The following is a 25,000-nucleotide window of genomic DNA, read 5'->3' as shown; positions in this document are numbered from 1 at the left end:
GACTTTATGTAAAACAGTTCTGCCAAGTTTTAATTGATTAAAAGTCGGCGTGTTATTGCGAAGAAGAACAATGTAGGTCCAATTAGCAGTGTAACGTGTAAACATGAACACTAACTCCCATGGTGCACCAGGGTGTGTGTGTGTGTGTGTGTGTGTGTGTGTGTCTGTGTGTGTGTGTGTCTGTGTGTGTGTCTGTGTGTGTGTGTGTCTGTGTGTGTGTGTGATTCAGTGATCGGTCTCATTTCTTAATCATCACTTTCTGCTCCAGATGAGACTTTATGAGGGGACTAAATTGCCTTAAAGGGATTTCTTATTAATGGGATTACACCCATGTAATCCCCTTTGTCCCAGTGGACCCCCAAAATCCTGAACACACACACACACACACACACACACACACACACACACACACACTCTCTCTTTACCAGATTAGCGTGTGGAAATAAATGTGTTTTTGATTCGCTACAAATGAAAACACACACGTTAAACGACTGTCACGTGACACCGTGGAAAATCGAGCGTGCACATGTTCAGTGTTTGTGTGTATTTATAACCTTGACATGAATCCGTGTGTGTACGTGTGTGTGTACGTGCACGTCTGTAGCGCAGCGCTGTGGCTTTGGCGCCGCTCCCTCGTCTCATCTCCAATTAACAAAGACAAATCCGCTTCTATCGCCGCTAATGAGAGTCTTTAAGGTGAAGGGACTCTGTTTATTTAATAAGACGCATCTTATTTATTCGATTTCCATGAGAAAGAGAAAACGCCGCTGATTCTCCACGGCCGCCGAGGGATGGATTATACGAGCAGGAGGAGGAGGAAGATCTGGAAAGAAAGGATGAGGGAAAGGGGATAAGGAGTCATGGAGGAGAAGAACAAGCTGGATGACTAGGTGGGACAAGTGGGAAGAGGCGTAGCGGACGAGGGTGACAAAAGGAGGGATTAGAGGAGCGCGGGGGGGGGCAGGGAAGCGAGGAAGAGGAGGTGTAAGTCAAAGAAAGTGTGAAGAAACGGGTTAAAAAAGTAAAAAAGAGGAAGAGCAGGTAAAACAAGGAGAAAGACGACAAAGGAAAGTTTGAGCCGATTCCACAACTCTGCAGATACTGCAGAGGATGATGAGGGTGAAGAAGAGGGAGGAAGATTGACCAATAGGTGGAGAAGAAGCAATGAGACGAGAAGGAGTTTGACGTGTTCTGATCTGTGTGTTTCCGCAGGTGGAGCTGACCGGCAGCAGCTCGTTCGACTACATCCACCCCGGCGATCACGTGGAGATGGCGGAGCAGCTCGGCATGAAGCTCCCCCCCGGCCGAGGGCTGTCTCTGTCCCAGGGAACCGTCAACGAAGACGGGGCGTCCTCGGCCTCGTCGTCGTCGCACTCCGAGACTCCGGAACCAGGTAGGAAACCAGAGACAGACAGGTCCCGTCATCTTCATCATCACTTTTAAAGACACTTGAACTCAGAAGGGAAGTGAACAGAGACGGATGATGGAGTTTTGAACTCTTAAGGTTCATGAAACGTTAAATATTAACCGAAGAGTTAATGTGGTAAACACAACGTCACTCAGTGGAGCTCATGCCTCCATCAGTCCATCAGTCCATCAGTCCATCAGTCCATCAGTCCATCAGTCCATCAGTCCATCAGTCCATCAGTCCATCAGTCCATCAGTCCCCTCATGAAACCACATTCAAATCCACTTGATCCAGGATCACACTCACCTAACTAAAACACGACCTCACTGGTGAACTGTGGATTTAGTTGTTTTCGTGTGATGGTCACGATGGTTCCATGCTGCACCTGCAGGTGTTTGCTTCATATTTACCCTCCTCATCCTCCTCATCCTCCTCTTCCTCCTCATCCTCCTCATCCTCCTCATCCTCCTCGACCCTCCTCATCCTCCTCACCCTCCTCATCCTCCTCATCCTCCTCATCCTCCTCATCCTCCTCATCCTCCTCATCCTCCTCGACCCTCCTCATCCTCCTCATCCTCCTCATCCTCCTCATCCTCCTCTTCCCTCGCTCGTTCCCCAGTATCCCAGCATGCCCTGCTGTAAGTTTGAATACAATTAGCGTGACACGTTGAAAAGCCGTCGCTGGTGTAAACGGAGAACGGACACATTCCTCATTGGGATTCGTTGCATCCCTCCATCCCTCCATCCCTCCCTCCCTCCATCCCTCCATCCCTCCATCCCTCCATCCCTCCATCCCTCCCTCCATCCATCCCTCCATCCCTCCATCCCTCCATCCCTCCCTCCCTCCCTCCATCCATCCCTCCATCCCTCCATCCCTCCCTCCCTCCCTCCATCCCTCCATCCCTCCCTCCCTCCATCCCTCCATCCCTCCATCCCTCCCTCCATCCATCCCTCCATCCCTCCCTCCATCCCTCCATCCCTCCCTCCCTCCCTCCATCCCTCCCTCCATCCCTCCCTCCCTCCCTCCCTCCCTCCATCCCTCCCTCCCTCCATCCCTCCATCCCTCCATCCCTCCATCCCTCCCTCCCTCCATCCCTCCATCCCTCCATCCCTCCCTCCATCCATCCCTCCATCCCTCCCTCCATCCCTCCATCCCTCCATCCCTCCCTCCATCCCTCCCTCCATCCATCCCTCCATCCCTCCATCCCTCCCTCCCTCCCTCCATCCCTCCCTCCCTCCATCCCTCCATCCCTCCATCCCTCCATCCCTCCCTCCCTCCATCCATCCCTCCCTCCCTCCATCCCTCCATCCCTCCATCCCTCCCTCCCTCCCTCCCTCCATCCCTCCATCCCTCCATCCCTCCCTCCCTCCATCCCTCCCTCCCTCCATCCCTCCATCCCTCCATCCCTCCATCCATCCCTCCATCCCTCCCTCCCTCCATCCCTCCATCCCTCCATCCCTCCCTCCATCCCTCCATCCCTCCATCCCTCCCTCCCTCCCTCCCTCCATCCCTCCATCCCTCCATCCCTCCCTCCCTCCCTCCATCCCTCCCTCCCTCCATCCCTCCCTCCCTCCATCCTCTCCTTCACCACATGTTCAAGACTTTTTACCTTCCAAAGCTTTTCATTGTGCCTCTCTCATGCTGATGATAATTTAAGTATTAGGGGGAAATCCATTTATAAATTAAACAAAATGACTTGATATCCATCTAGTCCCTTAGTTCATCAGCCTGTTCAAACAACGAGGGGAAGATTGGCTTTGCGGCGGCCGGAGTCTTTGGAGACAGTGCGGTAATTAGATCTGCCGCGGATTTATTCTTGGCTGATTGGTGCCGGTGATGGGTGTGCGGGGGGGCTTTAAATTAATTGGAGTTCCACATTTGAGGGTTTTGTTCTTTTTCTTTTCTTTTTTTTTGTCTTTGACTTTCTGCAAACCTCTAACCGAGCCTCCCCGCGCACCCGAGTGCGGATGGAGAGAGCGACGGAGGATAAGAGGACATATATGCAGTTGTCAGTGTCAATTTGTCTGGAGAGACAGAAGAGAAAAGAGGATCTAAAACATGGAGGGGTGTTTCCCACTGCTAATTTGCCTATAAAGATATGACGATATGAAGACGTCCGAGAGGAGAAGGAGGGACAGAGGCCTGTGTGAACGTCTCAGTGATTCCCAGTGTTAATTTGGCCACAGAGACGGAGGAGATGAGGACAAAGGTGTTTGTTCTCCCATGTTAATCTGCCTAGAAAGAGAGAGACGTGAAGAAAGCGAGAGAAAGAGAGCGGCGAGGGATGTAGGGACGTGTTTGAATGTGCACGAGTGCTTAGCAATGTTAATTTCACCAAAGAAAAAGAGCGAGGCGGGAGGGAGAGGTTTCAGACGGACATGTATGAATGTGAAGGAGCGATCCCCAATGATAATGTGACCAGAGAGAGAGGGAGAGCGAGCATTAAGATTCATGTATGTGTTCTTTAATGTTAATTTGTCCGCAGAAGGAGAGGAGGAATAAAAAGTGGCTGGTATGAATTTGTATGAGAGCTTCCCAGGAGGAGGTGGGTGAATGGTATCAGGGTCCTGTTCATTTCATCCTCAGACAATCACAGCGTTTACATGCACTGAAGCAGCCTGGTCACTGCACACGTGCAGCTCCTCCTCCTCCCTCCACTTATTCTGCACAGCGTAAAGTGGCACTTAGTTGGTTCGAGTTTCGGTCGGACTTTTAAACACAAAGACCTGCTCCCTTGAAAGATGGATTTTGGATTTTTCAATCCAAAATGTGAGACCATACATCGGCGGGAAAAAGCCCAACACTCCAAAAACCACATTTATATCCAACAGATGCTTCACTTCATTACGTTTAGATGTAAATACCAGGATATTAAATCCTGAATATTCATCATTTTGTTTCAAACCCAAATGTTTTTCATGTAAAACAAAAGCTAAGGAATCCACCTCATGATTCCAGTATTGAGGACATTTAATCGCACATCATTCTAACTGTGGACAAACGGGACTAAAGTGTCTTTTCTCTTTTATATTATTTCTTTAACGTTACGTTCGTGGCGTCCTCCTCTGCAGACAGTGACTAATACTTTTCCTCAGGCACTTTCGTCATTAGTTTTCGATCCAGTCGATACCTGGCGAATGCTGCATGTGTCCGGTTGAGCTTTTCCCATTTGTTTCCATCTTCTCCTCCTCGATGCATCTTTGTTCCTTTGGTTCCTCCCTCGCCAGCGTTCCTCCGTTCATCACCCGCCTCTTCTTTCATGCAGCGGTCGGCTCTGTCGATCGATCGCTGCTGCCTTTGTTTCTCCGTGAGGTTTCACACTCAGGACACCACTGCGTCTTTCTGTATGCTAATGATTCATCATGTGCTGTTTTGGGAGCTTTTTCTACCTGCTGACTTCATCCGGAGGAAGAGGAGGAGAGAGAGAATCAATAAAGAAACACGGAGTCATTCGCTGGACTGTTTTCAGACGTGAACTCCGGAGAATGTCCTCACGACGAGGTCCTGACTCTTCTCCGGAGTTTGTCTTTCACACATGAACGACGCAGCAGGACGTTTTCTGCTCAAACACAGAAACCTCTGGATGGCAGAGAAGTAACAAATTAATTCTGCAGCAGAGATCATGTGTTTTTGATTATATATCAAGACTAAACGCTGCCTGCTCCGTGGTTACACATCACACAGCTGACCCCGTCGTTTCAGTCACAGCTCAGAGTTCTGAAAGTGGAGTTAAAACACGAGTCGACCTTGGAGGAGAGCGATCTCACTTTGAAGCCCGACGCTGCGTTCACCCTCTTGCAGTTAAAGAGAGTCATCTTTAAAAGCACGTGACGCAATTTGACTAATATCAGTCAAACCGAGGCTGAGAGGCTGCTCGTCTTTAAATGCTCTGAAGGCTGAGTGGAGGAAAATTATTACTCATAAGACGGAGAAGAGGGGAAACTCTCATTTTCTCTCACTTACACATCATCAGCCGAGGGTCACGGGAACATTTCAGAACATGAAATGTGACTTGACTTTGACCTTTGACCTCCTTGGGAGCTGCCGCTTTTAAGGAAACTTTTTGTGGAGATAAAATTCAATAACGATCGTTCTCAATTACTGCAAAAGCTTCCAAATCATTAGGGCCGAAGATGGAAGGAGTTTCTCCTCTGTCCAAGTTGAATACAATTTTGATGCAAAAAATGCTAAAATTGTTTAGCGAGGTTTAATTTCTCAGCCTCTGAAGTAAAGAGACATGAAATAGAAAACATAATGTAGAGATCGTCAGATTAAAGGTTGTTGGAAGATTGCCTTTTCATTTTTCTGTGTCGTCGCCTGGAATTTGAAGTTTCGCCATGAAACAGGAAGTTGTATTTTGAGTAGCTGTCGTCAGATCAGCCCCAAACTTCACTTGCTTGAAGTATCACTGTTAAGGTTTTTAAGGGACTTCAGTAAATACTTGATATTTATCAAATATATTTCTAACTTTAGTTTTATCATTTACAATTATTTTTTTCAAATGAACAAAACTATTGGCCCTGAATTTTCACTTCTTTAACAGAAAAGCAACAACTCTTTGTTTGCTTTGTCGTTTATCGTTTCTGTTCTTCTCTGGGACGATAATCTGTGTTATCACAATGTTCACGTTTAAAACTGCATCTTAAATTCCAGCCAGCGCAGACTTCACCCCCTCAGTGTTTCCTCTCCAACTTTTCCCAAGTTTAACTTTCCTCAAGTTGCTTGACTCCCCAGCGTCATGTTATTAATTTCCCTCAGATTCACGCCACCAAGCTCCTAGTTAATTGAGTATTTATTTCAATTTTCTCTCATCAGAGGGAAGAATTAGTTAGAAAAACAGTAAATTTCAAAGTCCTTCTGGAAGTAACAGTGGTTCTGCCCTCCAGCAAAACACCATAAGTTCTCCATTATTAGCTCCTCGCGGTCTAATTGTCCGCGGCGTCGCCTTATTTCAACATCATAAGTCTTTGATTATTGTTGCTAATTACGCTATTAGCACAATGGAGGGGAATAATTCGTCATAATCGCTCACATTTATCATAATTACCCAAGTTTACAGTCACCTACGTTTAATGTCATTTAGAGCGGCCATCGGCAGCGGCAGCCGCCCAAGGACAAGCTGTGTGTGTGTGTGTGTGTGTGTGTGTGTGTGTGTGTGTGTGTGTGTGTGTGTGTGTGTGTGTGTGTTCATGCTGGAGTGTGTTTGTATTTGAAATGTCACTTGGACTCCACGCCAAGAGGCAAAGGTCAGATCTGGCGGGATACACACACTCACACACACACACACACACACACACACACACACACTCACACACACACACACACACACACACACACACACACACACACACACACTTATCTTTACAGGAGTGAAGATCGAACATTTCAGCGTCAAGCCTCGTTTGTTGTGTGTTTTATCTCAAACTCTGTGTCTTATAGAAAACTGTGGAAATATGATTTTAAAAGCTTTAATTTTCATAGACTTTAATAAAGATGGACGACATGACAGCCCCCTGGTGGCTGGCTGCAGTATAGGTCACAAACCCTCCTCCTCCATGTTAGCAGATGGGACATGGACCAAACTAAAAAGTCAAAGTAAACGTTAAATAAACGTTTTTAAAAGATGGTTCCAGTCATATCAGGTCGTCCTTCTCTCCCTGGTGTTTGTGTTTCTCTCCTCTTCCTCTCTTTCTCTACCTCCTGTCCTCTACATCCTCTCCTTCCTCCTCCTCTTCTCTCTACTCCTTCTTTACCTCTTTCCCTCCTTCGTTCTTCTCTCCCTGGTGTTTGTGTTTCTGATCACGGCCTGAAGAAACGAACTGCTGCTGTAAAACTTGAGTTTGAGCTGCAGCCTCGACTGAACTGAGTCTTTCCTGACACATAAAGAGCTTCTTCCTGCTAAATGATTTCCATACATCCTCCAAACTCCACTCACTGGGAGAATTAGTCACAATGGATTTAGTAAAAGTGCTCAAATTAATTAAATCAGTGTCACGAGAGTGTGTTTTTTTTTTTTTTAAGAAAAGCAATAAAACCACTTGAGGCAAACAAAGAACTTTTCAGAGGCTGAGGATTATTACTAAAGCAAAATTATCCGTTTGGTTAAGTTTTATTAAACCGCCGCCGCTCGCTGCCGCTCTAAATGGAATCTTTAGAGTACACAATAGCCAATCACGGGCTATTATTATTACAGTTTTCTAATTAGGCTTCTTAACGAGGCCGGGGCTGTTTACAATAAGAGCTGTTCAGATAACAGCAGCAGAGGACAGGGCGGCTCCGGACGACAAATGAAGCGCTCCTCTCTGCTATCTGTCTGTCACGATAACACAGGAACTTCTCAAAGTCCAGGACCCAAGTTTTAATTTGTGAGAGAGAGAGAGAGAGAGAGAGAGAGAGAGAGAGAGAGAGACAGAGAGAGAGAGAGACAGAGAGAGGGAGAGAGAGAGAGGGAGAGAGAGAGAGAGAGAGGGGGAGAGGGAGAGAGAGAGAGAGACAGAGAGAGAGAGAGAGGGAGAGAGAGAGAGAGAGAGAGACAGAGAGAGAGAGAGAGAGGGAGAGAGAGAGACAGAGAGGGGGAGAGAGAGAGAGAGAGAGGGGGAGACAGAGAGAGAGGGAGAGAGAGAGAGAGGGAGAGAGAGAGGGAGAGAGAGAGAGAGGGAGAGAGAGAGAGAGAGAGGGAGAGAGAGAGAGAGAGAGGGGGAGAGAGAGAGAGAGAGGGGGAGAGAGAGAGAGAGAGAGAGAGAGAGAGAGAGAGAGAGAGAGAGGGAGAGAGAGGGAGAGAGACAGAGAGAGAGAGAGAGAGAGAGAGAGAGAGAGAGAGAGAGAGAGACAGGGAGCACTGTGAAGACATGATGATATTTGAGGAGGAGGAGAGATGAGAAATGAAATGAATGAATGAATGAATAAATATAGATGAAAAGAGGGAAAAGGTGGGGAGCACCTTTACTGATGTAGAAAGAAATAAAGAAGGAAATGGTTAAAAGGGAAGGAAGGAAGGAATGAGGAAGGAAGGAAGGAAAGGGAAAGATAGGAAGGAATGAGGAAGGAAGGAAGGAAGGAGGGTAGAAAGAAACTTAATTCTTTGAGAAACTGTGGAGTCGCCCTCTGCTGGTCATTTCAGATAATACAGGTCGTCCAAGAACTTTGTTTAAATAAAGTTCTGAAATCAGCAGGATTTCGACGGAGGTTCACGTTCGTATCTCGGTGAAACGTCGTGTTTAGAAATTCTCCAGTAAAACAACACGTCGTCGTCTCCATCTGGTCTCAGACGAGAAGTCGTGGTTGGAGTTCGGCGGCGGCGGCGGCAGCTCCTCACGGACGTGTCTGTTAAAGCAGTTAGCAGCTCGATGAACACGGCCGCCGCGTCTACTCCTCGTCACGCCTTCCTCTGATTACCGATGTTAATCTGCTCAGTCCGTCCATCTGTCCCTCGCTCTGCCGCCGCCTGCATCCAATTACACCAAACACACTCTCCTTCTTCTTCTTCTTCCTCCTCCTCCTCTTCTTCTTGTGTTTTTTCTCCCTTGTTTGGTCGTGTTTTATCTGGGGACGCCGCTGTCTTCTGGCCAAACACGAACGGAGGGACGAGGACAGAAAGTAAAAGAGAGGAAATAAAGACAGAAGGACGAGAGGACAAAAGAGAAAGCTATAGAGGAGATGAAAAATAATACAGAGAAAAAGATGATATGTTCTGAAGTTTTCATCTGAAAAGATAAATCTCATTAAAAATAAATCAGACGTGTTTTTTCTCAGTGGACAAACAAGAGGCGGGGTTTATGAGCGATACTGCAGCCAGCCACCAGGGGGCGATCACGACTCTTATGGCTTCTCATCTGGAAAAAACAAATGACGTTTTCTCTTCACTGGGACCCAAACCAGCGGGGACAGACCCAGAGCTACAGGACAAAGTGTCCACATACATTTGGCCACATGGCCTCCTCCAACCCTCCCTTCTGTCGCTCCCTCTTCAGGCGTCTTTTCACTGGAATCCATCCCCAGAAGAGGAAGACGAGGAGCTAAAGACAGATTAGAAAAAGCCTTAAAGTCCCGACACAGGGAGATCAGTGAGCGGGGGAGGCGTGGGGGTGAGGCGGGGGGGAGGTGTCTCTGTGGAGGAGAGACAGGAGGGAGGAAAAAAAGAAGAAGAAGAAAGACAAAGACGAGTTGGATGCGTCTCCAGACTATTAGAGCGCTGTTTGATTTGAGCTCATTGTTCTGATGAGACTGTCAAAGTAAAAGTCTTTCTTCATCACTGCAGAGAGGAGGAGGGGGGGGGGGGGGGTGGGGGGGGGGGGAGGGGGAGAGGAGCAGGAGGATGAGGAGAGGGAGGAAGAGGAGGAAGAGGAGTGGTTTTACCTCTCTTTACCTTTGGTTCCCAGGCTCTTGTATTGTGGGAAAAAGGCTTTGAGGGAATCTACCATCACACACACATTTTAAATCTGTGTGAAGAAGTACAAGTGGTGTGTGTGTGTGTGTGTGTGTGTGTGTGTGTGTGTGTGTGTGTGTGTGTGTGTGTGTGTGTGCGTGTGTGTGTGTGTGTGTCCTTCATCTTTTCCTCTCCTCCTCTCCTCTTCCTCTCTTTCTCTACCTCCTGTCCTCTACATCCTCTCCTTCCTCCTCCTCTTCCCTCTACTCCTTCTTTACCTCTTTCCCTCCTTCGTTCTTCATTTTTCTTCTCCTTCTTTTTCTGACTCATCCATTTCCTTCCTCCTCCTCCTCCTCCTCCTCCTCCTCCTCCTCCTCCTCCTCCTCCTCCTCCTTCAGTAAACCGAAAAATTATCGCTCTGGCTTTTCTTCCTGACACAATTTGTCAAATCCTCCCTGAGAGGTAACACATTCTATTCATAAGGCCAGACTCCCCCTCCCTCCCCCCTCCCTCCCTCCCTCCCCCCCGTTCCTCCCCCGCTGACGTTAGTGATTCAATTACATCGGCGGAGGCGACAGTGAGGAACATGACAGGACAGTTACAGAGTGTTTACACAATTCAACTCTCACTGACAACATGTATATAACAGCCATAACACACTTGGCTGTTATGTTGTGCTGTTGCATTGTGGGTAACAAAGGGAGGCTGCAGGAAGTCCTCCCTCTCCTCCCTCTCCTCCCTCTCCGTCCTGTCGGAGAGGGAGGAGGAGGAGGAGGAGGAGGAGGAGGAGGAGGAGGAGGAGGAGAGAGAGGACATGTAAGACAGAGGAGCTGAGGGACAGATTGATATTTACTGTATTCAGAACCTAAACCCTTAACTTAACCTAAACCCTTAACTTAACTGAAACACAAACCTAAACATGATCTTAACATGAACATAACCTTAAATTAACCCTATCCTAACCTTAACCTAACCTTTACTTAAACTAAACCTAATCTTAACTTAACTTGACGTGAACTTAAAGTCTTCACTTTAAAATGTAATGATTTATGTTTTGTGTGATTTGCTTTTCATCCCATAATAATGTGTAAATAGACTTAGGTCCCCACAACATGAGCCACACCTGGAACACACACACACACACACACACACACACACACACACACAAATGTCACTTCCTTGTGAAAATAAAAGTCTCTTAACAACTTCTGTTCTTTGAAGGCCTCAGTAGGAGATTTTATTTTCTGGAAATCACATTTTTAAAAGCGAAGGTTGTTATTACCTGTTCGAGGTCATTCACGTTTCCACGGCGACAGATGTTCTCTGACAGTGAGTCTGTGTGAGTCTGTTACGTTTGTGTTGTCTTTGCGGCCTCGGCGCCGGTCGGGCCTTTTGTCGTTGGCGGTTGCTGCTGTTGTGGAAGAATAAGTTGGACCTTGAACCGTCGAACAGGAAACTCATCGTCTGTCTGAAGACGAGAATCAGCAGAGTAACAGGAAGTCAAGTCGGAGGACGACTGAAGAGGAAAGACGGACTGAAGCTGCTCTGAAAGTGATTCTCTACACTTTGATTGTTGAGTTTGGTGTCATTGCACCGTTTTGTCGTGGCGAGGTATTGTCATGGCGATGTATTGTCATGGCGATGTATTGTCATGGCGATGTATTGTCGTGGCGGCTGGTGGAGGTTGCCGTGACCTTGCTGTTGCTGGCTTTGTCTCGGCGCCGTCACGTTAGCTTGTTATCAGTCGGACACAACGAGCTCCATGAACCAGGCGGCGTTATTAGACTGTCTGACAATGATACACCGTCCCGCCGAGACACACACACACACACACGCACACACACACACACACACACACACACACACACACACACACACACACACACACACACACACACACACACACGCCATGTAACATGTGGAAAGAACCCTGGGCACTCTGGGTATTGTCCAAAGATCACAGGCGTAGGTGAGTTGTTCTTTTTAATTAATCATTTGTCCTTCAAACGGGGGAAAGTTTCCGCGCTGTAGATAATTAGGTCCCAGAGTCGGCGGCGCCGGAGCCGGCAGCCACCTGCTGCCTTTGTAGCGCTAATCTTTGTCTTGTAGGAGCGTCGTCCCCGAAGACGCCACGGCAACGCACGCCGAGCGAGCAGAATGAGAAAACACCTCTGAATCCCCACATGACCCCCCCCCCCTTACCCTCGTCCTCCTGCTCTTCTTCTTCCCTCTGCTCCTCCTCCTTTCTTCTCTGCTCGTCTTTTCCTCCTCAACCACTCCACCTCCTCTCTCCCTCCATCTCTCTTCTACTCTTCCCTCCATTCCTCCTCTTTCTCCCCTTCTTTGTATTCCTCCCTTCCATCTGTTTCTCCTCCAAATCTTCTTATTCCATTATTTCCCCCCTCACTTCAACTGCTACTCCTCTACTTCCTCTTCCTCTCCTCTCCTCCTACCTCTTCTTCTTCTCTCCTCCTCTACTTCCTCTTCCTCTCCTCTCTTCCTACCTCTTCTTGTTCTTTCCTCCTCTACTTCCTCTTCCTCTCCTCTCCTCCTACCTCTTCTTCTTCTCTCCTCCTCTACTTCCTCTTCCTCTGCTCTCTTCCTACCTCTTCTTGTTCTTTCCTCCACTACTTCCTCTTCCTCTGCTCTCTTCCTACCTCTTCTTGTTCTTTCCTCCTCTACTTCCTCTTCCTCTGCTCTCTTCCTACCTCTTCCTCTTCTCTCCTCCACTACTTCCTCTTCCTCTGCTCTCTTCCTACCTCTTCTTGTTCTTTCCTCCTCTACTTCCTCTTCCTCTGCTCTCTTCCTACCTCTTCTTCTTCTCTCCTCCTCTACTTCCTCTTCCTCTGCTCTCTTCCTACCTCTTCTTCTTCTCTTCTCCTCTACTTCCTCTTCCTCTGCTCTCTTCCTACCTCTTCTTGTTCTTTCCTCCACTACTTCCTCTTCCTCTGCTCTCTTCCTACCTCTTCTTGTTCTTTCCTCCTCTACTTCCTCTTCCTCTGCTCTCTTCCTACCTCTTCCTCTTCTCTCCTCCTCTACTTCCTCTTCCTCTCCTCTCTTCCTCTTCTCTCCTACTCTACTTCCTCTTCCTTTCTTCCTACCTCTTCCTCTTCTCTCCCCCTCTACTTCCTCTTCCTCTCCTTCTTCTACCACATCTTTGTGTTTTTCTTTATTTTTTATATTATTATTATCTTTATTTCTCTCCTTCAGCTTCATCTTTTATTCTGTCTCGTCCTCCCTCTGTTTTCTTCTTCTTTTCTTTTCTCCCCCTCCTGCTTCCACTTCTCTCTTATCTTCTTTCTTCTTCTTTGGTTTATCTTCTCTTCCCTCTTCTCCTCTTCCATTCTTTCTTCTTCTCTGTCTCTGTTTTCTTTCCTCTCGCCCACTCGCTCCTCTTCTTCTTCTAGTATTTTCTTCTTTTTTCCTTTTCTCCTTCGTTCATGCAGAAATGGTTTAATTGTAAATGAACGCTGTGTGTGTGTGTGTGTGTGTGTGTGTGTGTGTGTGTGTGTGTGTGTGTGTGTGTGTGTGTGTGTGTGTGTGTGTGTGTGTGTGTGTGTGTGTGCGTGTGTGTGTGTGTGTGTGTGTGTGTGTGTGTGTGTGTGTCTGTCTGTGTGTGTGTGTGTGTGGGTCTGTGGGGGAAACTAATCCCATTAATTCAAAGTGAATAACAAAGAGAGAGAGAGGGTCCAGTTCCCCTGTCGTTCGTCCGTCCTCCCTCTCTCCTGCTCCCTCCATCATCATTATTCCTCCGTCAGATCGGCGGCTGATTTCCTGGAGGACTGCGAGAAAACCGCCCGACTGACGGAGGGATGGAGGGAGCGAGAGAGGGGGAGGAGGCAGGGAGTTGTTGCTTCTCCTGGGGAGACGCCTGTCCTCGTTTCTTTCTCCTCCTTCTGTTTCTCTTTCTTTCTTCAACGTTCATCTTCCCATTCTTTCCTGATCTACTTTTTTCTCCTTTGCCTTTTGCTTCTCTTCCCTTTTTCTTTCCTTTCTCCTTCGTCTCTGCTCCTTTATTCTCTCCCTCTCCATGTTAATGTTTTTACTTTTATCCATCGCTTCTTTCACCTCATCTGTTCTTTTTCTCTTTCCACTATTTTGACTCTTTTCCAGTGTTCCCCTCTTTTTCCACTCTCTCGTTCCTCTTATCTCTTGTTGGTCTCTCTCCTTTCATTCCTCCTCTCGCCTCCTTTATTCCCTCCACTCTCTCCTGTTTTCTCTCTCTCTCCCTCTTCAAGGACATTTATATTATAAAGGATGAATTTGCATATTAATTCATTTCTTTCAATTTTCTCAGATTAGACGTTGTCAACACGTATCAGTGCTGATCAAACCAGGACGTCCACCAGAGACCTGTGTGTGAGTGTGTGTGTGTGTGTGTGTGTGTGTGTGTGTGTGTGTGTGTGTGTGTGTGTGTGTGTGAGTGTGTGTGTGTGTGTGTGTGTGTGTGTGTGTGAGTGTGAGTGTGTGTGTGTGTGTGTGTGTGTGTGTGTGTGTGTGTGTGTGTGAGTGTGTGTGTGTGTGTGTGTGTGAGTGTGTGTGTGTGTGTGAGTGTGTGTGTGAGCAGGAGAAGGTGGAGCTTTTAAGAAGCACACACACACACACACACACACACACACACACACACACACTCACACAGACACACACACACACACACACACACACACACACACACGCAGCATTGACACAACAGACCCACCTGATGGAGGCATGTTCCACGTGACACCAGTTGGGATCCGATCGGGCCAAGTTCTGAAAAAGTAAAGAAATGATTTTCGTTTTCATCAGCAGACGTTTAACTTTTGAGACACACACGTACGCTGCCATGGTAACAACAACAACAAGGTAACGTGCACTCAGTGCTTCAGGGTCAATGGACGATGCACCTCCTCCTCCTCCTCCACCTCCTCCTCCTCCTCCTCCACCTCCTGTTGTACAAAATGAACCCAGTAATATCTTGGATGTGAACACTGCCTCCTGCTGGTGATGACGTCAATCACAGTCAGAGTTTGTAGAGTTGTGAGGTCGAGATCCCGCCCATACACGTGCTCCACCAATCAGGAGTCAGTCTCAGCTGCCAATCATAACGTCTCCGCCCACACTTGAACAAACATCAGTGTCTTTGACAAACATTTTTTTACTTGTCCCACGTCCCGTCTGCCAACATGGAGGAGGCAGGGTTTATGACCTGTACTGCAGCCAGCCACCAGGGGGCGAGTCACCTTCAGGGAGACGTCATGTCGTCCATCTTTATTATCTTTGTGATGTCACAGATCTCAGATGGTAAAGTCGAGGAGACTTGTTATTACTGATTAAAAGTGACGGGTTCCTCCAAGTACACTAACACCATTTAACATCCGCTGAACTGGTCAGTGTGTGTGTGTGTGTGTGTGTGTGTGTGTGTGTGTGTGTGTGTGTGTGTGAGGGGGCGTTCCCGGCTGTCTCCCCCCCCCCGTCACTCCCTCTGATGGATGGAGAAGTTATTAATATGCAGTTGATTTCTAGGAGCTGACGGCGGCTGACGAATGGAGCGTCTCACCTTCAGTAACCGCTGACGCCTCCTGACTCGGGGGGGGGGGGGGGGCTCACTGTGTGGGATTTTGTTTTGAAGGACGCGACTGTCGCTGAAGCAATAATCTGAAACACCGTGTTGCTGATATCTTCGGGGATGAAGACTTTTATTTTGACAGTCGTGACATGAGGAGATTGCAGCTTTCGCACACGGAGTCGTTCTCCTTAACAAACCTTTAATTTGAGCTGGACGTCCTGTCCGCCTCGTCTTTGTCCCCAGACAAGTGTTGACGTTTCGCCGTTTGATTGTCATGTGCGCCTTGGAGATGACTGACAGCCTGACAGCTGCTGCGATTGGCTGACTGCCCCTGCTGACACAATGAATGTATTTATTTGTTTTAAACCAATTAAAATGGCTCCGCTCGTGTTTCGGCCTCAAACACTTTGACTTTCTGACGCTCTGAAGATCCTCTGTGTGAAATCTTGTCATTTGTTTGTCTCTGTTGACGCCTTTTAAATGTTTTCCAACATATTATTATTATCAGCTTTACAAGCTAAGGTAGCTAAGCTGTGAGTAATTAAGTTTATCTAACGTTAGAGACATAATCTGGTCGAAGGCTCAACTTTTACTGATCCAACAAAACGTGGGACATAAACCTACTTATATACTTATATACTTGTGTAATAAAATCTCTCTGATCATATAGTTCAGTAAATACAACAACACAGTCAATCATCCTCTAAGTTACATATTGATGTTAAGTTGATCCTGTGTGTGTTTGTGTGTGTTTGTGTGTGTTTGTGTTTGTCAGTGGAGTCCAGCAGTCCCAGCCTCTTGGCCCCTGATAACATTCTGGAACGCTCCTTCTTCATCCGGATGAAGTCGACGCTCACGAAGAGAGGAGTTCACATCAAGTCCTCGGGATTCAAGGTTCGGTTTTAAACTTCTCACTCTGAAAGCTGTGGAACGCAAAATACTAATTTAACTTTAAATCTGAAACCAGTGGAAATCAGGTGATTTCCTCCCTGAGGTCACGAGACATTGTCTCATATAACATCAGACAAGAATTTAGTTAGACAGTCGTTGTGTGTGTGTGTGTGTGTGTGTGTGTGTGTGTGTGTGCGTGCGTGCGTGCGTGCGTGCGTGCGTGCGTGCGTGCGTGCGTGCGTGTGTGTGTGTGTGTTGCTAGTCGATGGCTCAGTCTTATGATCTGTGTTCAATTGAAGTGATCCATATGCAAATTTATAATCTCACCAGGGACGACTACGTGCCGTGTGTGTGTGTGTGTGTGTGTGTGTGTGTGTCTGTGTGTGTGTGTCTGTGTGTGTGTTTCATGTCATCTTGTTCCACATTGTGTTCTTTTTGTATTCCATGTCTTGTAGCATTGTTAGATTTCCCCCCATCGTGTCGTATGATCAGTGATGATGTGTGGAAGTCAGAAATAGAGACATGATCTACAACTCATCGAGATGAACCGATCTGTCTCCATCATAATATTAATGACATTATGAGGAGTTTATATCAAATGGTATCATTACAATATTACAAAGTTAGCATTGGCTGATGGGTTGTACACAACGTGCACACGGGCTCTGTTTCGTCCGTCCAATGTGTTGACTTTGATCTTTTTTGCTTGTTGTTGTTCTATTGTGTGTAACACGAGTGTGTATGTGCACAGTGCGTCCTGTGTGCATGACGGATATCCGACCCATAGGTGTCACATCAGGCCTTTAAGCCCTGTGACCATCTCACCGCTCGCAGATCGAGAGGAGGGATTAAAGAGGATTCTCCAGACTCAGTGTGTGTGTGTGTGTGTGTGTGTGTGTGTGTGTGTGTGTGTGTGTGTGTGTGTGTGTGTGTGTGCGCGTGTGATCTCTCACAGTGTATCCTGGACTAATGCACTCTATCTGCTGAAGGATGACAGCAGCCAGAAGCAGAGAGAAAGATGAGAGTGTTAAGAAAAGACAAATGGTTTCATTGATTCATTAATTCATTGATTAATATACGAATCCAATGTTACATTATTTTTTTAAACAACGACTGGTTTCATTAAACAGGAAAAACATTGGAGATTGATTCGTTAATATAAAACTGTAAAGTGCTTTTACTTTGTCATTCTGGGGAAATCACTTTCTCTTTTCTTACAGTGGAGACACAGAATAAATCATCAATAAAGTTTGATGTTGTATTCTGTGTGTGTGTGTGTGTTTGTGTGTGTGTGTGTGTGTGTGTGTGTGTGTGTGTGTGTGTGTACCATGTTCCACCTGGCGGATTCAGATCACATGCAAATCTCAGTGGAGACAAGAGCCGCACATAATTATTCACATTCACAAATGCATATATTACTACACACTCATTTGCACTGACACACACATCAACACACACACATCAACACACACACACACACACACACACACACACACACACAGTGCTACAGTAAGCATGACCCGCTGACTCCGCCTCTGCCTCACCGTCCGTCTGTTTCCTCGTTCAGGTGATCCACGTCACCGGGCGTCTGCGCATCAGGATGACGCTGACGCACAGCCGCTCAGTGCCCATTCAGATCATCGGGATGGTGGTGGTGGCTCACGCGCTGCCGCCGCCCACAATCAACGAGGTTCGCATCGACTGTCAAATGTTCGTCACCCGAGTGAACATGGACCTGAAGATCATCTACTGTGAGAACAGGTATGTGCGGAAAACGGTTTCCTAACAATCAGGAACACGTTCACAAAGTGATTAGAGGCCGGAGTGAACAAGGAAGTCACTTTTAATAAAAGAAATAAAACGTTTACTTCTAAGTAGTTTTTTTTACATTGATTTCTTTGAAAACATGATCTTTGTTTTTTGGGACTCACAAGACAAAATGTCACATCATAAAAACTTCTCAATATTTCTTCAATAGCAATTTGCTGATATGAAAACATTGTAGCACCACAAGTAGAAATGTCCCGTTCACACTCTGAGTTCATGTTGATGTTAAACTCAGTCCATGTGTAGTTTGAATTTTATTTTCTTAATCAAGAAAAGTTCTGTTTTACTTCAAGGAAATGTTTTCACAACACATGTAAATATTTAAACATTTATTTTATATCAAGAAAAAAAGTCGGAAATGTTTTTAAAGTATCTTTTATCTTATTTTATTAAGATGGAAAACAAAAATATTTCCCCTTTTATTTAATTAGAATTCACAATAATTTTATATATTTAACAAAACAAGAGGACAGACAAACAAAAAACAAAATATTTCCCCTCACGAGCAAAAGAATTAACAAGAATTATGAAAATTATGAACTTTGATCGTCATGTTGAGAATTAAACCTGTGAAACGTTCTGGTGTCATGACGACAGTAAACGTCTACGTTCCCAAACTTTAACAGATTCAGAAGTTACAACCAGTCGGAATCACAGCGTCTGTCACACGTGTTGTTGATGAGTAATAAAGGAACTAAACTCAAGTGTTTCCATCGTCAGAGCAAAATAATATCTTCATTTTTCCACTGGAAATTGCTGCAGTGATTGAAAAAGAAAATCTATATTATTTTCTCCTCAAAACGTCGACCTCCAGCATCAGAATCAGATTGATCGTCAGACACAGAGTAAAAAGTTCTCCAAGGTCGTCGACATTAAAATTAACTTTTAGAGAAACTGTTTTTATCCGTCCATTTTCAAATCACCAGCGTCGAACAGAAAGCTCCGCCTCTCGTGGATCACATACATGTTCCACACGTGCAGTCTCCGTGTCCCGTGTGGAAGCTTCTTATTCATGAGGAAGTGTGACCCTGGTTTAACAGACGTGTCACTGACGGATCTGTGCTTCCCTCTGTCCAGATAGAGCAGATAGGCATCAGGACCCCGCTCAGGAGTTAACCGGCCGACCGCCCAGATTCATATCACGCAAAGAAAAAACCTTCATGTTTTATTATAAAAAGAGAGGAGGGGGGGGGAAAAAAATGATAGCAGACAGATTGCTTTTTGTGGTGGGTGGAGAAAAGAGACACAACATGAGGCGGAGGATGATTTTCAGTGCGGGGCGACGGAAAGCGTCTCGGCAGCGAACAGACAAACGTCGCTCCCATTACGGCCCCATTTCAGGATGAGTTTCTAAGAGAATGAGAAAATGGGAGGATGGATTTTTCTAAAGAACAAGACTGAGCCGTTATCTGCCTGCCAGACATTAGTCCCCCCCATCCCATCCCCCCCCCCCCCCCCCCCCCCCCCCCCCCCCCCCCACCCCCTGTCCACCCTCCATCAGAATGAAACCGGGGGAAATTGTTCTGTCTATCCTGTGGCAAATGTGTTCAAATTAAACCTTTTAAAGCTGATGTGTGTTACCTGTACAACAGACGGACGGGCCTCACTCTCGGCTGTCGGCTTATTAGCTTTTTATTTTTCCCTGAATCAGTCTTTTTCTAATCGTCGAGTTCCAGAGCAAATTGTCGTGACGTGACAAGAGATTTATTCCAGTGTTTCCCGACACTTCCACTTAGTGTCAGTGCGGCTCAACCAGAGCAAAGACACTGTAAAAACACCGTAAAGACCAATCCTGCAGCCGGGGGCCAGTGGACATCGAGTTTGTTGCATTTCACTAATAAAAACTCAAACGAACTTTCAAATATTTCTATAAAGACATGAAAACTCTTATATAGAGGCTGGAGGTGTCCAATGTCCTCGGCGTGGAATCCCCTCGGTTCATATCTGCAAACCGAGAGCGAGGTCTCTCAGTTTGAGTTTCACGTTCAGTTCTTGTTACGCTCTCGCTCAAAACCCTGCGCTCGCACTCAATCATATGTTCTTAATATTATTTGTGTTTCAGAATCAACGACTACATGGACCTGACCCCTGTGGACATCGTGGGGAAAAGGTGCTACCAGTTCATTCATGCTGAGGACGTGGAGGGAATCAGACAGTGTCACCTGGACCGTGAGTACACCTGACCACATGCTCCGCTCTGATTGGACCGAGCGGCGTCCAATCATTTGTTACTGACCTTGGAAACAAATCAAATATCAACTAATTGTCCAATCGTGCACTTGTTTTGGAGATTTACGAACATCTGATGAGGAACATGTGAAGTGGACGAAAGCTGCAGAACAAGTGTGTTAATGGACCTCGAGTTGTTTTCGTCATATTATTATATTTTCTTTTACTGATTCTTCAGTCTGCGCCCCCTTGTGGCAGACAGAAGATGTTTAACTTCACTCTAAACTGTTTTTCCCTGACTCTTTAAAATCTAATGTAAACCTAAACAAATAAGAATCAGTGTCAGAGAGCTGCTCCTTGTGTCGTATTTTCTAAATTCAAGTGTGAAAGTCGAAGGCCACTTAGAGAAAGTTTCCTCTCAGCAGCTCCACAGCGTTATTACCCTTGTCAGGCGGCCGAATACACACACACCCTCACACAGGAAGTGCTCTGGTGTCCTTATTTAGTGGCTGTCTGGATGATTTGCTGCGTTCTGTTCGCTGCTGCAGTCAGATTTTACTGGGGCGGTAAAAGCTGAGGCGGCGCCGGGAGCCACGCCGCGTTTCACGGTGCGTCGGAGGCAGCGACGGTGTTTAGGCAGAGCGCCAGATGATAACCACGCAGCAAGGACGAACACGCCTCAACACCACACGGTCGACTCCTATCACGGCGTGTCGGCTGCGGCTGACACGCTCTGCGCCGTTGTTTGAGTTTCCTGCTTTGAGGGATTCGCTGCGTCCCCCCCCGAGCTGCGTCCCCCCCGAGCTGCGTCCCCCCCGAGCTGCGTCCCCACGACTCAGAGCACGTCTCCTTCCTCTGCAGTCTGGGTCTACTTCAGGTTTCCAGGTGCACAGATTCAGATCCTCTCCCCGGCAGCTCGGGACTCATCTCGATACCAGCGTCCAGCCACCTCTGATGATTTCACACGTCTCGATCATCCATAATAAATGAGCCCGTTCAGACCTGGTTCTGTCACGTGTCCTCAGTGAGAAGGTCGGTGTGAACGAACATAAACCTGAGATCTGATCACACTTGACCTCTGACCTTCGTAATGAACCAAAGTGTCTCTACACTTCCACATACAGCGATCATAGTTAAAAAAAAAACTGGGTCCAGAAAATGAAGCCAATTCAGAAGTCACTGAAACCTGTGTTCTCCCTCTGACCAGCAGGGGGCGACTCCCCTGGTAGTTTCTATAGAAGTCTCTAGAAAGTGACTTCTCACTTTATAACATCAGTAAACATTCAGGAGTTTCTGTCTCAGTCTCTAGTTTCAAGTCTTCTTCAAACAGCTGATGTTCATTTAGTGAATTATGATCATTTAGAGTCAAACAGACCATAAAGCAGCGGATGTGTTGGGGGGGGTACCACAGAGTGATTGACAGCTAGTACCGTCCAATGGGTGCAGACTGCAGGTGTAGGTGGGCGTGTCCTCTAGCTCTCAGTCAGGCTCCACCCCCTGCTCCTCTATATCTGGTTCTAAAAAACCAAGATGGCGCTGAACACGATGTGAAGCTGCGGCTCACAAACCAACGGGTGACGTCACGGTGGTTCGATACTTCACAGACACATTAACGTCACCACATATTGATTTTCAACAATTTAAGCTGTTTGTACGCGTGGATACCAAATATCTCTTCTTCATTTCAGTTACAACACATTTTCCTTGACTGTGGCTGAGCCGCCGCCGCCTCAACCTTCACCGCTGTTATAACTCATGACAAAACCAAAACATGTCACAAACCTCACCGTGAAAAAAGAGCTCCCTGAAAGTTTTTCAATTACCTTCTCCAAAAGTTCCTGAGCTCTGAATATCCAGAGTGGCAATCAGGAAGTGACTCTACGGTGGCCCGGCGGGGTCAGATGGAACGTGGTCGGGGGGGTGGGGGATGTGTAAAACACAAAAAAAAAGGAAGTGAAATATGGACGGAGATTATTCTGTCTGTCTGCGGCGAGGAGCGGAGGTCAGGGAGGCGAGCCGGCAGCCGGCGGTTTAAATGACTTGGTTTTAGTCGAGCGTAGTCTAATGCAGCACCTTCGGTCACCTCGGCTGCTCGTTTTATTCTTCCTCTTTCAAAATTAATTTCCTCTTTGAAAGGGGTGCTTTCAGAAATGGATGGTTACGGGGCGCCGGAGGTGCTCGGCGTCTTCTCTTTTTTTGCTTCCTCTCTTTCTTCTGTTCATCCTCCCCCATCAATTGGAGCTCGTCAGATTGTTCTGAAATCTGCCTTTTTCTTCGGGGCGGTTTAATTTGGCGGCTTAATGAACTCGCTGCTGATTGTGCTGAGGCTGATTTCAGGACAGCGGTCGGATGAGTCTCGACTCGTTTCAGCGGACGTGATGAAGCTGGACGGGGGCTGGTTTGGGGTCTCGGGCTCAGTTTGTGCAGGCGATAGGAAACGTTCTCTTTGTTTTCAGCTCAGTTTGCACATTCGAGGCCTCAGTAGTTTATTTTTTACTGTTGTTGGTGAAGGATGAGTTTGTCTCCAGGCCCCTCAACCCTCACAGGGTGGGTGGGGGATGGAAACATGATGACCTCAGTCTTATCTGCGTTTAGTTGTAGGAACTTTTTGAGTCCTAAATGAAAGTAATACAATCATGTCAATGTAATCTGCTTCACCAGGTTTCAATAATAAAAATATCGTCTGAGTAACAGACGCCGTTAAATGTGGTAATGACGTAACCTAAAGCAGCGTTTACACAACATACGTGACCGGGTTGTTCTCGTGTCGGTCACGTGATGATGGACACGAGCTTCTTCCTGGAGCATCACAAGTTTTTGAGTTTTCTCAACTGACAAAAGTGAAATCAGATTCCTGCTCAAGCTGCAGGAAAAGTTCCAAAGTTTCCAAATACAGAAAGTTCCTGTGGTTAAAACAGGTCGCGGGGTTTCCGCTCACATGAATGTAGGCGTGGGTTCATAAAACCAAAGGAAATTCTCTGTGTTGTTTTCCAAAAGCTGCAGATTTTCAAGTGATAAAAAAAAGTATTTTTCTGTTTCTGCAGAGCAGCAGCGGCTCACAGGCTATGACTTTTCTGTGGGATTTATTTCCACGTCGACTCTCGGTTCCCCCGCTGCTGCAGGAGTCAGATAGTTAGGGAATCGATCAAGGTGTATTTTAGAGGGATAGCCTGTTCTCTCAACAGGGATCTAAATTTTAAAAGGGTTCTTTTTAAGTGGAGGACGAGGCGTGATCCCTCTCTGTGAAGAGGCATCACTCTCTAAGTCTCTATCATTACCTGCTGACAGCCGGTCTTAGCCCGGGTCAGATCTCAAAGTCAATCCGTCCTCGTTCCCACTCCGAGAGAAAGAGAAAGAAGAAACAGAGGGTGAACTTGTCTTCTGAAAAGGAAAGGCAGGGAACAGGGGAAAGTGATTTGTAGGCAGACGGAGAGAAAGGGGGAAAGTGGAGAAACACTTTGCACAAGGGATCAAGAGAGAAATTCGTCTTTTCTCTAAGAAAGGGAGAGAAGCGGGAACGAGTGATTTGCAGCTGGAGAAAAGAAAGAACAGAGGACGAAATGCTCATTTTCTCAAGGAGAGAGAAGATGCTTCATGCTTTGTTCTTTTTGTAGAAAAAGCTGCGAGAAGAAAGAGAGAAAGGGGAAAAAATAAAAGATGAATATGTGAAAGTTGAGGGATCCGAGGATGCATTAGAGAGAGAAATAAGGTATAGCTCTGTCGAAAGAAATAATATTTGCAGAAGAAAAGAGAGGAGGATATAGACGAGTGGAGAGCTGTGTTCATTTAGAGAAATAAAGAAGGAAAGAAAGAATACTCTCATCTTAGCGATTCATCTTCTTTTCAAGAAGGAAGGATGAAGGGTAAAAGTGAAAGGAGGGAAGACGTGGACAGAAACCTGGAGAAGACGAGAACAGGACTCGTCTCTCAAGCGTCAGCTGCCGAGATGAGGACAGTGGTTTGAAGTGTGGAGAATTTAAAAGCTACACATCTGCTCATGTGTCCTACAGGAAGTCTTTTACTTTTAGGACACTAGATAAGTTCTATATCAACAGTAAAATAAAACCTCATAAAGGGTCAGTTTGAAATCTTCAGGGACAGAAAATACACTGAATGTTCCTAAACTAGATCAAATATCGATAAAGCAAATTTTAAAAACAACCGAATAAGTTTTGACAACTTTTTTGTATTGCATTTACAGCCTCTTGTCAGTAGGAGGTGCTGTAGTATGTCTGGTGTCCTTGGTTGAAAGTGATTAGTGTTTTATGAATGTAAAAGTTCTGCAAAGTTAAAAAAGTCCGAGGTGAAGTGGTTTTCTCTCCTGCACAGAAAACACTGAAGCTCGTCAACACCTCGTCGGTCGATAGCTACGTACGAAGGAGACGTGGATGGTGATTGGTCGTTTGCTGCGTCAGACTTTAGTTTACATCCGATCACATGAACGAAAGACAAAGAAAGTGTTTTTATTTTCGTCAGGAGAAAGAGCAAATGAGGAGAGAGAAGAGATCGAGAAGAAGAAAAGACACGTTAGAATAATATAGTTTCAAAAAGACAGAGGAGAGAGACGAGGGAGACGAGGGAGACGAAGCAGGACACGAGGGAAACTGACTTACTCACAAAAAAACTGAGAGAGAATGAGAGAAGAGAGAGAGATTTGGACTTGCAGAGAGAGAGAGAGAGAGAGAGAGAGAGAGAGAGAGAGGAGCGACGGAGAATTACCAGCGGAGAAGACGACAGAGGAGAGACAGACAGGCGGAGACACGATCGAGAGACATTCACATGCAATGGGAA

The 25,000-nt window shown here is 46.5% G+C and overlaps 1 protein-coding gene across 1 annotated transcript in view; it reads left to right on the top strand.

The window, feature by feature from the left end:
* The window catches only part of LOC117755616 (neuronal PAS domain-containing protein 3), a 229,591-nt gene that overhangs the window by 193,216 nt on the left and 11,375 nt on the right, over window positions 1–25,000 (top strand). Inside the window, 4 exon segments of the mRNA XM_034575547.1 lie at window positions 1,213–1,393; window positions 16,098–16,216; window positions 17,781–17,974; window positions 20,103–20,209. Of these exon segments, the coding sequence (XP_034431438.1) occupies window positions 1,213–1,393; window positions 16,098–16,216; window positions 17,781–17,974; window positions 20,103–20,209 (601 nt within the window).

This window comes from Hippoglossus hippoglossus, chromosome 22 (genome assembly GCF_009819705.1).
Source record: "Hippoglossus hippoglossus isolate fHipHip1 chromosome 22, fHipHip1.pri, whole genome shotgun sequence".
Classification (NCBI taxonomy): domain Eukaryota; kingdom Metazoa; phylum Chordata; class Actinopteri; order Pleuronectiformes; family Pleuronectidae; genus Hippoglossus; species Hippoglossus hippoglossus.
Note: the sequence above shows the minus strand (reverse complement) of the source record. Positions and strands in the feature narration are given on the sequence as shown.